The sequence below is a fragment of the Ips typographus genome, linkage group LG6, assembly GCF_016097725.1.
Source record: "Ips typographus isolate SLU linkage group LG6, UJ_Ityp_2.0, whole genome shotgun sequence".
Taxonomy (NCBI): domain Eukaryota; kingdom Metazoa; phylum Arthropoda; class Insecta; order Coleoptera; family Curculionidae; genus Ips; species Ips typographus.
Window position 1 is genome coordinate 10,223,521 of NC_138427.1, and position 12,761 is coordinate 10,236,281.

Genomic DNA, 12,761 nt, shown 5'->3' on the forward strand with positions numbered 1-12,761 from the left:
AGATATTACAAGTAAATGTGTATTGTTAAAATGCCTTACATTCAGAAGTCTTCAAATAAAAACATCTGAAAGGTACAATTCTAACAGAATAATTAAAAAATTAATCTACTTCAGCTTCTTCTTGGGGCGGAGGTTATTTGTGTGTCCGCACTTGGTTTTACGGCAATTGGTAGCACGAGGGTGTAACCTGGCGTAGCATTTGCGGCAAATCATTTTGTCGCAGTTGTATTTCTGGGCCAAGAGACGTAGAGAAGGCTCAATAATACCTCCCCTAAGTCTCAACACCAAATGGAGGGTAGACTCCTTTTGAATGTTGTAGTCGGACAAAGTACGGCCGTCCTCCAGCTGTTTACCCGCAAAAATCAAACGCTGCTGGTCGGGAGGGATGCCCTCCTTGTCTTGGATTTTCGCCTTGACATTTTCGATGGTGTCGGAGGGCTCGACCTCAAGGGTGATGGTCTTGCCGGTGAGGGTTTTCACGAAAATTTGCATCGTGTGGCGTTTCTAAAACAGAAAAACAAAACGTTAACGTTGAGGAAATGGAAAACTAACCTCACAACTATAGAAATGTGGTGAGTTACGGTTAGCGCGAGTTTTAAACCTCTAAAAATACGGCAACATAAACCTAGTGAGGTAGAAATTTATTTAGAGGTAAATTTTATAACAAAAAATATAATTAGTAAAGAAATATTAGAAATATTAGATAAGCTACTTGCCTGCAAAACGTGTGCCACAGCCTTCTTGATAAAAAAGAAACTAAATTGACGTTGACGTTGACAGTTTAGACAATTTGAAATGGACAACTTCCTCCATTTGACAGTGACAATTAACTCCATTGACTAATTGACAGTTCCAAATTCACGTTTGGGATTTTAAGGTTAGAAAGTTTTAGGAATAACACCATTTTTCCATTTTCTCAAGTTTTTCTTTATAGTAAAGTTTTTCTGTAGGTATATTTGTTATTGAGAAAATCGTGTACTTCATAAATAATGGCGGAGATTATGAAACAAACGGTTGCTACAATGCTTAATGGGATTGAAAGGTAAAGCGGTTTGGTTTTAAAGCAAAAAGCAATCCATAAGTTAAAAATTGCAGATATAATCCTGATAATCTACCTACATTGGAACGGTATGTGGAAATGCAGTCAAAAGAAAACACTTACGATCTTGAGGCCAATTTGGCTGTTTTGAAACTGTATCAGTTCAATCCTCACAGTTTCAATATTGATATCACTTGCCAAATTTTACTGAAGGCACTCACTAACCTTCCTCACACTGATTTTATATTGTGCAAGTGTTTGTTGACTGATAAACAAGTAAGTTCAGATTTCTTCTATACATATTTTCATTTAGTTACATTGTAATTACAGTTGGCCACTGATCCAATAAATCAGATTATTTACTTGGCTGACATTTTGGAACAATGTGATTTCCAACTGTTTTGGACAAGAATCCGAACAACACCTGAATTAACTCAGAAGATTACTGGCTTTTTGGATTCAATCAGAAAATTTGTTTGTCATGTAGTTGGAATTACATTTCAGTCCATTGAGCAGAAACACTTGGCTCAGCTTCTAGGTAAGGACATGTTTAGTAGTAAATATATTAGGAAAAATTGACTGTTGTTTTTTGTAGGAGACATTGATGAGAAGACTTTGCAAGTTTGGGTTAAGAAATATGCATGGAAGTTTGAAGGGAACAGTCTGATTTTCATTGGAAATCAGGATGAAAATATTAAAACTAAAAATATCAGTGAAAAGATTGATTTTGATAGTGTAGGACATATAATGGCTTCATGTCACTAAATAATATAATACACACATTTTTCAGTAACTATAGTTTGTCTTGTTTTATTATGTAAAATTTAGTTCCAGAAAAACCATTTTGCATCACAGCTTTTACTGGCAAGAGACAAGTGGTTTTAATTGAGTTTTTTTATAAAACAGCATACCTATTAAAGGACCACATTAAACATACATTTATTGTTTTGATTATAATAATCATTTCCTATTAATCATGAAATTAACAGACAAAATATAATCAACCAATTTTTTAGTCAGAATATAACCAAATAATTCCGGTTAAGATAATTGAATGAACACACACCTTTGGCTAATGTGGAAAACTGTGACTTTCAAAGAAAGGACAATGATAATTATAGGAATTAACTGATCCTAAATAATTAATCATGCTAATTGAACAAAGATGCATAATATGCTTGCACTTAACGCATATATCCATAGCCCTGTGTTTATTAGAAATTTGCTACCTAAAAGGGAAGGTTAACATTTTCACAAATAATAATCTTGAATATGTTATGTCATTGCATTGAGCAGATTTAGCCTTGACCTAGCGATCTTGCATGTAAAATGCATGAAATAATATCTTGTGTAGTGCATACAAAAATATAATAATTATTTTCTGGGCTTTTTATTATTGCTGGAAAGTTTGGGTAATTACGTTCATGATTTTCTGCCGGTTTTATGGTTGATTGTCAATTAACATCTTTGGGTTTTAAATATAATAAAAAAATATTTATGTTGGTACAGGAAATCGACTAGCTGTTTTCATTTTGACAACATATTCCTATTATTTCGTAAACACCGTGTAGTTATTGGAGCTTTTATACTTTTATGTAATATTGCCCATTAGTTGTAGGTATGTTTACTTGATATATTTAACACGTGTTATCAATTTTGATGGTTTACCCTCAAGTAGGTACCTGGTTCAAATTAAATTAAATATTTTAATTGGGTAATCTATTACCGTTTTTTGACATACATTGTTTTTTTCCTCGTGAAACTGCCAAATAGATTTCAACATTACTATCAAAAATGGGTACAAAGCACAAAACTACTTAGTCTGAAACATTAAAATGTGATTATTTGCATTAGAAACAAAAACTATACCTACTTTTTACATTTTAACTTTTTTTATTTTTTGTTTAAAGACGGTAGAACTTTGTTCCCTTTTTTTTACTCCTACTTAAATGGTTCCAATGCACAGCAAAGAGAATATTTATACCAAAGGACTTTAAATTAGGTGAAATAAGCACAAAAAGAGTACTTTAAAATTTTTCATTTTTCAAAAAAAATATTTTTTAAGTACTTTTTAAGATTCAATATCTCGGTAACGTGAGGAGCTAGAGAGGCGAGTTTTGGCTTATTTTGTAGTATTTTGTATCCCTTTTCTAATGGCGGTTTAGCGAAATTGATAGGAGTTCAAATAAAAAAGTTTCAAAAATACAAAAAAAGACATGCATTTTTGGCAAATTTTTATTTTGCTTCATAAAGGTTTTTGAAAAAACGCCATTATTTATTTTGCTACAGAAGGGTTCCAATGTACAGCAAAAGAAAATTATCTTAACCTGAAAAAAACTAATGGTAATAGTATTACGTGAAAATTTACGGTTTGCGGTCATAACAAACGATTACCCACCGTTCTGATCTCTGCTGAACTTAACCTTCCACAAATAATAGGAAGCCAGCCGAGTGTGTAAAATATCCCAGATAATCGTACCTATTGCGAAATTTCTATTTTTTTTGGACACAAACATCTAGTTCAATGTCTCTATATTCGTTACGCCTATCTATAAAACATCGAGGATTACCGAAGTTTCTGTCAATAGATATTCTGCATACGCTGCTATCACACCCGTTTAAAAAGAACAATAAAGATGTTTGAAACGGTTTTTATAGGGGTGGTTTTAGGTATATTATGTATAGGGAGTGTTTTTTCTGACGGAAACGATTTTGATTTACTCGCTGAAGAATCGCAGCTGTACGATCAAGGTAAACGAAACTTTCATCCCGTCGCTGTTATCTTTTTTTATAAAAATTTAAGTGATTCTGGAGGGACGGTAGCCTAACATTCGCTCTATGTACTGGCCCCGATTTTCAGGAAGTGGAAAATCGTTTGATTCTGCTCAACAGGCTGTACAAGGCGAAGCTGGACGGAAAGGTTACAATTTCCATCAAAGGGCTGATAAAGGACAAACCGGAAATTTCAATAAAGAACGCGAACAAAAGGAATATGCAGAAGAAGGTAAGTTTTTTATGGAACTTTGTACTTTAGCCAAACTTTGATAAAACACATATTATGCACTTTGTTTCTACTGGAAAAAAAAAACAAAAAAAGTGGTAATTTATGTAGAACTGGCTGTAGTAAAGGTGGATAGTTTGCGAAATTATTTAATGATGAATTTTTTTATCAAATTTAAATTTTAAGAAGGAATAATTATTCAAACTGTTTAAAAATAATTAAATACAATACTTAGTGGTTTAAACATTTCTGCTAATAGCTACAATTTTCTAGTGGTATTTCTCATGTATTTTTCTAATTTCAAGTTACTAAAAATTGCGAAACTAAATTTTAGGAGGAAATAACAAAGCTGCACAACAAGACGACGGTTTCTATGTTAATGCTCAAAAAAGTGGCCGTGGTGAAAAAGGGTATAACTATGTTGATCAAGGCAGCTACGCAAAAGGACATGATACAAAAGGTAATTTTATTTAGGACTCATTAAACACTTTAACCTACAATACATGCAATTTAGGTCATCATAACGTTCGTAAACTAGACGAATTCAAGAAAGAGAAAGAATTTTTCGACAAAGACCAGGACGCCAACTTAAAAGAAAACTACGGCGCCTATGCCCTGGGGGCGACATTTAAAAATGGGGGCTTCCTCGGGGGCGGCTTTGGCAACCAAGTGTACTACGATGGAGGGTACGGCTCAAAGGGCAAGAATGAAAAAGGCGCTTTTAACGCTGAAGAAAGCGGCAACAAAAAGGCGGCCGGCCGAGAACAAGCCTTCCAAACGGCTCAACAGCTTGCGAAAAGTTTTAACGGTGAAATATTGAAGAAACTCGGGTTTAGTAATTTAAAAGGCTTTTTTTAGGTGATTTGTAACATTTTTTAGTTAATAAATCAATTTTGTTTAACTTGTTTACTAACTTAAATAATAAAAATGCAAATATATTACACACGCTTGTTTAGGTACACGAGGAAATCTTTTAGTATTTATTATCAAACACGAGACGTGCATTAGGTTATAATCACGGAAAATAATATGTTAATTGCTATTAATGCAGTGCTTTAATCTACAATTTCTACTAATTATCCAGGACAGAGTCACAAAACATGGCTAGTAAAAATTGGCATTTTAATCTTATGACCTTATGTAATGTTGATTTATAAAATTTATTGCTGGCTTAAGTTTATAGTATATTACGTAACTAGTGCTGTAAGAAGCATTTTATGCACGATATGGAAAAAGTTAAGCATGAAGCCGCGTAAAGAGAGAGATATGAGTACGTAAAATGCTTTAGAGCACGTGTGACGTACTATACTTTACCTACGACCAAATGGAAAGTCCTGTTTTCGCAATTCATATAATTCAGTTCATTAAAATAGTATATTTTCAACGTATTGACATCATATTTGTACTTATCATAGGTATTATGCCACTAAAAAAGAAAATAATAACGTAATAAAAAAAATTCACAAATCATGTTACTTAAATAATTATTAGTGTTGTTCTTAAAATAATTATTTATGGTGACATTACAGTTATTAAGAAGATTTTCTTCAGTAATATTACTTGATGTGTTTGCTATTGCAGATAATATTCTAGGCAAAGTGGTAGTTACATTACGCGATGATCTCCATCTAATACACCGTGATAGAGGAAGAAATGTAAACAAAATCAATTTTTCCCAGCATTAGAGCGATAGCACAACTGTGCGTAAAGAGGTTCATTACGTAACGGAAAACTATACGTAAATAGCTATTTTCACTGAGTTCGTAGGTAAAATATTAAAACAATTGTTCACACTTACGATTAGCAAAATAATTTAAAATCATTATTACTTCCGTTAACAATTTTTAACAAACTATAATCATTATTTTGGTTTTAGCACGAGACAGACATACCAACTAGTAATTAACAAATTAAAAATACATAAAAAAACAAAATCATTATTCTTTTTTTAGAGAATCTACGTAAAACCCAGTAATTTACTGATTTTAGTCCAAGTATAATTGGTTAAGTAACTCAATTAATACAGGGTGTCGAAGATACACTTTTAAGGCCATCGATTGATATAGAAGGAAATAGTTTAAACTAAGTTGTCCAAAAATTGATTTTGTCTATTGTGAAATTACCATTTAATTAGGTTGTAATTTATAAAGATTACACGGAAAAAAAATGATAAGTATGTTTTGACTATTTTAATGTAATTTATGGGCCACTTACACAAATAAATGGACATAGACGCAGTAAAACTACGCATCAACGTACCTTTTGGAAAGAAACCAATAAAACGTTATTTTACGTTTTTTCTGTATTTAAATAAATGACAAAAAGTTGACCCAGACTATTGAAATTATTCTAATGACTGAAATAAACTTTAAGTATTAATAATTTATTGTTAATGAGCTAGTACGCATTTGCACGTATGCTCAATTAAGCTGGCATTATTTCTCGATTAAATCCTACTCGTAAAACGCTAAAAGAATAAAGTATGAAGAATTAAGTATGAGAATTGAAGCCCAATTAAGTATTTAAGACTGCATGAAATACATATTTGTGTCCGTACTTGACCATTAATTTTTTTTTGCCGGTTTGATATGCACCTAAAGCCAAAGTCCCCCCATTAAAAAAAAACGTAAATTTGTTGAAAATTGCCTAAACTGCCTACTAATTAGAAAACACGAGAGATTCACTAACGACAAACTTCCGCACGTTGTTTTCAATATTTCTGCACTTAATTGTACATGATAAAGGTTATCATTTTGTCAGTCACTGTTTCAAAAATTAAATGTAAAAAGGATTTTTAGTGAAATATTTGTTGTGTTTGTCTCAATTTCAAGGAGAGCCACTGCAGTTTGTAATGTATGTATTAGGCTCTAAAAAAAAATAGTTGGTGCGTAGAGTTTGTACCTTGGGCCTACTATATGCATACTTTTTAAACAATTTAAAGAACGTAAAATTAATTTTCCAAAATTGTATTTGTTAACTCAAGTTATACCACCTATGTTCATGTGATTAAAATAACAAGTTTTCAGAAATAATAAAGCGTTTCTGATAAAACAAGTTTCATCAGAAACGCTCAAAAATTGCACTGATAAGCTTGCTTAATCTATGCTTACTAGACTTATCAGACTACAAAATAGAAACAGATATGGCTTTTAATCGACTGATTAACATCCAAATTAGCAACTTCTTTGAGGGTCAAGTCAGTTTTGTCGCTTACATTGACCACCAACCTATTCCAAGCGCGCCATGTCATCCTTGAAATGCAATATAGGTGGTTAGAATAGAAGTGAGACCGCATTTTGACCACGATCCACCAACTAGTGAGCGAGTTTTGACTGTTCCGCTTTAATTTCAAATCAGCTCCATTTTTGTGTTTTCTGTATTATGAATTAGTGCTAACTGAAGTTGGGCAGTGTATTTTTTTTGTGTGAAAAATGGAAGAGAAACAACCACTCAGTTTATATTCGAATAAAGCCATGGATATTCAGTTTGATAATGTTTGGCTAACAGTTCGACAAGGAAAAGGTAAGATATTTTTTATTGTAAAATTATTAATTTGATGATGATTGATTTTAGTCAGAAAACAATTAAATGTCATAACATCGTACATTCCAAGAACAACATAAACCAAAGTCAGTTAAATTAATATTTAATCAATTGGTTCAATTACTAGAAACATAAGCATAATTTGATACAGTGCTTATAAAAGTGTATCCAATGTGTCTTATAGAAATTTTGTATATTTTTTGTTAAACTAACAGTTGATATACACTTTGCAGCACGAACAGTCGTAAATTATACAGTACTTAACTAATGGTTAAACTACAATAGAAAAAGAAACCAAACTCTTTTTTGTTGAAACGTACACATTACTTAGAAACCTGTTTTGCCGAATAAAACATAATAACCATGCACAGAAACTCGAATTAAATAAATTGTTTTGCAAGTGCTTATTTGCAAAAAAAAACTGATTTTTCATGTGTTCAGAAAATTCCGGAAATGAAGTGAAGTGTAAGTTAGAGCGTGATAATTAAAAATTAATTAAAATAACTACTGAAATTAAAACTTTTACTCATTTAATAGACCTATTTGCATATGCCAACCTGATTAAACTGGTTCAAAATGATAATGTCAAGTTATGGTATAAACGATAATTACTTAATTCACGCTAATCCTATTATGTCAGTAGACGTACAAATTATTAGAACAATTCAACCTGGATGATTAACATAAATCTGAAAATTGCCCGTCTACGTACATCTTATAGTTATTCAAAACAGATGCACTTTATATGTTATTTTAATTAGCACAATAAAACCGGTGAACTTCACAAGGTAGAGGAAATATAGAAAATGGTCCAAATTTTCAGATAAAGTTCGGTACGTGGTAATAATTTTATCAGAAATGACACAGCCAGAAAGTTATTGCAATTTAAAATTTGAAAACGTCAGTCTATCCATAAACTCAAACAATGGTGTATGCAAATAATACAATAAATCTTAATGTAACTTGATTACAAGTTTAAAAAGATTGTTTGTAACAGCACATTACAAAATCTGTAGGTCTTGATACCAATGAACCGAATATACATAATCACGTTTCACTAACATGAAATAGCAAAAATTACTGATTATGTCGATCTAGCCACAAAGTGGCTTACAACTACACTGATCAAACAAATATTTGTTTAATTGGTTGTATTGTTACAAGATTTATACCACCAGAGTATGATTTTGTTTTGATTGTTCACGTTTGGCATTTTTATTGTTTGTCAGATTATATTACAAATTGTTAGCATAGGATTAGCAAATTCAGGACTTTGATGTTTATGGGTAAGGTCAAAACGGTCAAGACTTTTGCCAACCCGTTTGCCATGAAAATTTGCACGACAGGAACCAGGTAGATCTTGCTAAATGAGGTTCTTTCAAGTTTTTTCGATGCTCTTAGGTTTTAAAAATTGCAAATCAACAATTAAATTTACTCCAGTCTTACGTTAAAATTTAATTAATGAAAGTAGATAAACACTTTTCAGAACATGTAATGACATGAAAATGTACAATCTGACTGGTTGTGACGTTGAAGATAGCCTTCGCAAAGATATTATCACATCTTAATGAAAGTTACGTAAAGAATCAGCAGTTTACTCTCACCATATAAGACTGGCATACTTACAATAGTTCACATATAGGTTTTAAGAGATGTCACCATTGCGGATGGTTTTGTTGCAAGAAACGTCCACCTCTTTAAGGTATTTTTTACCTTTATGTTGTAACTTGATAAAACATATGATATAAAGCCATTGCGTACGCAAAAGTTCAATACACTTTATTCGGTCAAGGATTTTTTATGCACTTTTGATTGATAATAGTCTAAACTAATTGCAATGACCTCACGTGGAATGAGTAAATTTAAAATTCCATCCATTATTCTAGTTGGGAGTTTAATATTTAGATGACAGGTAAACAGCTATACTACTAGTAGTTGCATTCATTTATATTGTCAACAAAATGACCTCAACGATGTTGTGATGATAGTTTAACAACCCAACCAAATAAGTTTACGACTGAAAAAAATTCATCAAAAATCATTAGTTCAATAATTTTTACTGCTTCTAACGTTGTCATTAGAAATAAACAGCACTTGCTTTGACTTTTACTCGATAATCAAGTAAATGGAAATTTATCAGTACTATACCAATTTTCGAGTTGAACCTAATATGATGAAGAGTTGTTTTTCAGGTTACAAAAAGGTGGTTAAAGGCGTCACCGGACTGTTTAAATCTGGGGAATTGACCGCTATTATGGGTCCTTCAGGAGCTGGCAAAACATCTTTGCTAAATATTTTAACAGGTTATCAGTAAGTATGTGTGATTTGAAGAAAAAAATAGCGAAAAACTGAACTTTATTGAAAAATCTAGTTTAGCACGCAGTGGTAAAGTTCAAGTGTATTGTTGAAATAGTCTAACTATCAAATGAGCAAGGACAGGTTGTTTCATTGATTTTAGGTTATCAAACGGTCTAGTTTAAAAAATATTTTGTAATGTTAATTAATTAGTCGGTTTTATTTTTTCATTCCTTAATTTAGCACACTAAATCTTAATTCATGACGTCTTAACTTCCAAAATTTAAAGTTACCTACTTTACAATATGATTTTTCAAATCTAGCCATTATATCCCATAATATGTTAAACGATTATTACCATAATTCATTCAACTAATCAAAAATTGCATTTATTTTTAGACAGTCTGGTGTGGAAGGAGTTATAAAATGTAAAAATGGCAAAACGTCAAAAACAGGAGCAAATCAATACAAGAACAAATCTTGTTACATTTTACAAGACGACTATTTGATTTCATACTTTACGGTCTACGAAATCATGCATTCGACTACGAAATTGAAAATTGCCAATTTACCGCCCGATAAAACCGACTTGTTGGTAAGTTAATTTTGGTTGCAACTTGTGCGAACACAGAAAAGCCTAAATGAGACTTTTGCTTTTAAGATTGATGATATTTTAAGCACTTTAGGACTTTTAAAATTAAAGAAAACGTTATGTGGCAGCTTGTCAGGTGGTCAAAAAAAGCGTCTTTCGATTGCTTTAGAATTGATCGATGATCCCCCCATAATGTTTCTGGATGAACCAACGACGTAAGTGTTTACGACGTTTTCATATTTTTGACTATAGTTGATATAAACTTTAGGGGTTTAGACAGCAGTTCTTCAAATCAGTGCATTGAAATGCTGAAAGCTTTAGCAGAACGAGGCAGGACAATCGTTTGCACGATTCATCAACCTAGTTCCTCTTTATATCACACGTTCAATCATGTTTATGTGATGGCAAGCGGGAAATGCGTTTATCAGGGTGCTCCAGAAAATACGGTTGATTACCTTGCTTCCCATGGTTTCGTTTGCCCTAAATATCACAATCCAGCAGATTTTTGTAAGTGGATTTTGTTACTGTACTTTCCTGAAATACTTTATTAATGATGAACAATTAACCTAGATATGTTAATTGCTGTTAGATTGTTATAAAGTTATTTTTTAGTGTTGGAGGTTCTATGCGAAGAGCAAACTGTCAGTATAGATAAATTAGCCATATCAGCACAGGAACCACATTGGCGTAGCTCGATTCTAGAAGGTCATTAGCACATACATAAAAGGAAACTTAAATTACACTTTTCTTGCAGTTTCTTTAACAGAAAATGGTTTAAACTCTATACCACACGTAGAAACAAAAAGGAAACGACCAACCGAATTGAATCGTTTTTTCATACTCTTGAACAAACAAATAGTCTACTGCTATAGAGATTGGGTAAGTCAATATTGACCATCTGTAATCTCAGCTATTAATATTCATGATTTTTGCACCTTTGCATACTTGACCTAATGAAATAATTATAATCCTGACCTGGTTTTAGACGGTGGCCAAATTAAAGATTATCGTCAATCTTCTAGTGGGAATATTCTTGGGAATAACCTTTCAAGGGAGCGGATATGATGCTTCCAAAGCTATTCAGAACTGCTCTTTACAAAACGTCAGTGTAGTTTACTTATGCTATACTTCGTTAATGCCTGCTGCTTTAAGGTGTAAGTTTGTTTTTTCTGTTTAACTCTAAAGTCATATCATCACAATTTATTAGTAGTTTAACTGAAGTAACAACTTTAACGGTTTCTTACAGTTCCTGATGAATTAAAAATAATCAAAAAAGAGCATTTTAATCGCTGGTACAAACTGAGGACATTCTATATGGCTTATTTAGCAGCAGATCTACCCATGCAGGTAAAAGCTTCTAGAACTTTAAAAAGTAACACCTTAACAAATAATATTGGTCGATTTCAGATTATATTTGCTACGTCGTATACTATTGGAACATACGTGATTAGTTCACAACCTTTAGAAGTAAACCGATTTTTTATGGTTTTGCTGGTACACAGTATGGTAGCGCTCATTGCGGCAGGAATGGGTGCTATGTATGGAACTCTAGTTAGCCCAGTGGTAAATATTCTTTAATTTATTTAAAAACAAGTACCTAAATGAACAAATTTTCAGAATGGAACATTTTTCGGAGCTGTCACCACAAGCATTCTATTATGCATGGACGGTTCTCTTTGCTTGTTTCCTCACATGAACAATATGTTCTATTTCCTGTCCAATTTTTCCTATTTGGCTAGTGCGATGCAAGCTTTGATGATGGCTTTATACTCGTTCAATCGGGAAGACTTGATATGTCCAGAAAACGAAAACTATTGTTTGTACACTAGTCCAAACGAGTTATTATCGGATTTTGGCATGACCAGTCTTCCATTCTGGGTGAACGTGGTTTCGTTAATCGTAAATTTCCTCATTTTTCGCGTTTTAGCTTTCGGAAGTTTAAACTACAAAATTCGTAACTTGTAACTTAAATTAGCCCTTATACATACAACACTGGTAGGGGTATTAAGGAGTGAGGTGTCTGATTATGTGATATTCTTTTTAAGCGCTACATTGTACTTAAATGTTTAGGTGAGTTTTAAATTGTTTTTTACGAAAGGACGAATTTTAGAAAAAAATTTGACTTTAATGGGAAAGTGCTTTAAGTCTTAACTGATGTAGTTCTACCAACAAAAGGCCAGTTGTGTAACACATTATCTAATATAAGCTGTAGGCTATAACGATTTTGCTTAACGTAGCATAAATAAAAGATTCTGTTTACAATTTCCTTTTTAAACACTTCATTAAAACCC

General features: G+C 32.3%; 4 protein-coding genes across 5 annotated transcripts; 3 read left to right on the forward strand and 1 right to left on the reverse strand.

The window, feature by feature from the left end:
* Positions 1–5: 5 nt before the first annotated feature.
* RpL40 (ribosomal protein L40) lies at positions 6–872 on the reverse strand. The gene is made up of 2 exons (XM_081983037.1): positions 717–872; positions 6–504 (listed from the first exon to the last, which is right to left on the reverse strand). The coding sequence occupies exons 1-2, from the start codon at positions 834–836 to the stop codon at positions 106–108; spliced, it is 519 nt and encodes a 172-aa protein (XP_081839163.1). The 5' UTR covers positions 837–872; the 3' UTR covers positions 6–105.
* Positions 852–1,837, forward strand: eIF3k (eukaryotic translation initiation factor 3 subunit k). The gene is made up of 4 exons (XM_081983036.1): positions 852–1,042; positions 1,096–1,315; positions 1,370–1,577; positions 1,635–1,837. The coding sequence occupies exons 1-4, from the start codon at positions 990–992 to the stop codon at positions 1,802–1,804; spliced, it is 651 nt and encodes a 216-aa protein (XP_081839162.1). The 5' UTR covers positions 852–989; the 3' UTR covers positions 1,805–1,837.
* A 1,474-nt stretch (positions 1,838–3,311) lies between these two features.
* Positions 3,312–4,983, forward strand: LOC145730408 (uncharacterized). 2 transcript variants are annotated; one of them, XM_081981603.1, is made up of 4 exons: positions 3,312–3,790; positions 3,900–4,043; positions 4,375–4,500; positions 4,555–4,983. In XM_081981603.1, the coding sequence occupies exons 1-4, from the start codon at positions 3,676–3,678 to the stop codon at positions 4,896–4,898; spliced, it is 729 nt and encodes a 242-aa protein (XP_081837729.1). In that variant the 5' UTR covers positions 3,312–3,675; the 3' UTR covers positions 4,899–4,983. The 2 variants fall into 2 exon arrangements, with proteins under 2 accessions (XP_081837729.1, XP_081837730.1); XM_081981604.1 differs by having other exon boundaries at positions 3,653–3,790; positions 3,843–4,043.
* A 2,135-nt stretch (positions 4,984–7,118) lies between these two features.
* Positions 7,119–12,732, forward strand: LOC145730838 (ATP-binding cassette sub-family G member 1). The gene is made up of 11 exons (XM_081982282.1): positions 7,119–7,562; positions 9,776–9,893; positions 10,278–10,473; positions 10,540–10,685; positions 10,739–10,977; positions 11,083–11,175; positions 11,225–11,349; positions 11,456–11,624; positions 11,717–11,817; positions 11,878–12,033; positions 12,088–12,732. The coding sequence occupies exons 1-11, from the start codon at positions 7,472–7,474 to the stop codon at positions 12,433–12,435; spliced, it is 1,782 nt and encodes a 593-aa protein (XP_081838408.1). The 5' UTR covers positions 7,119–7,471; the 3' UTR covers positions 12,436–12,732.
* The last annotated feature ends 29 nt before the right edge of the window (positions 12,733–12,761 follow it).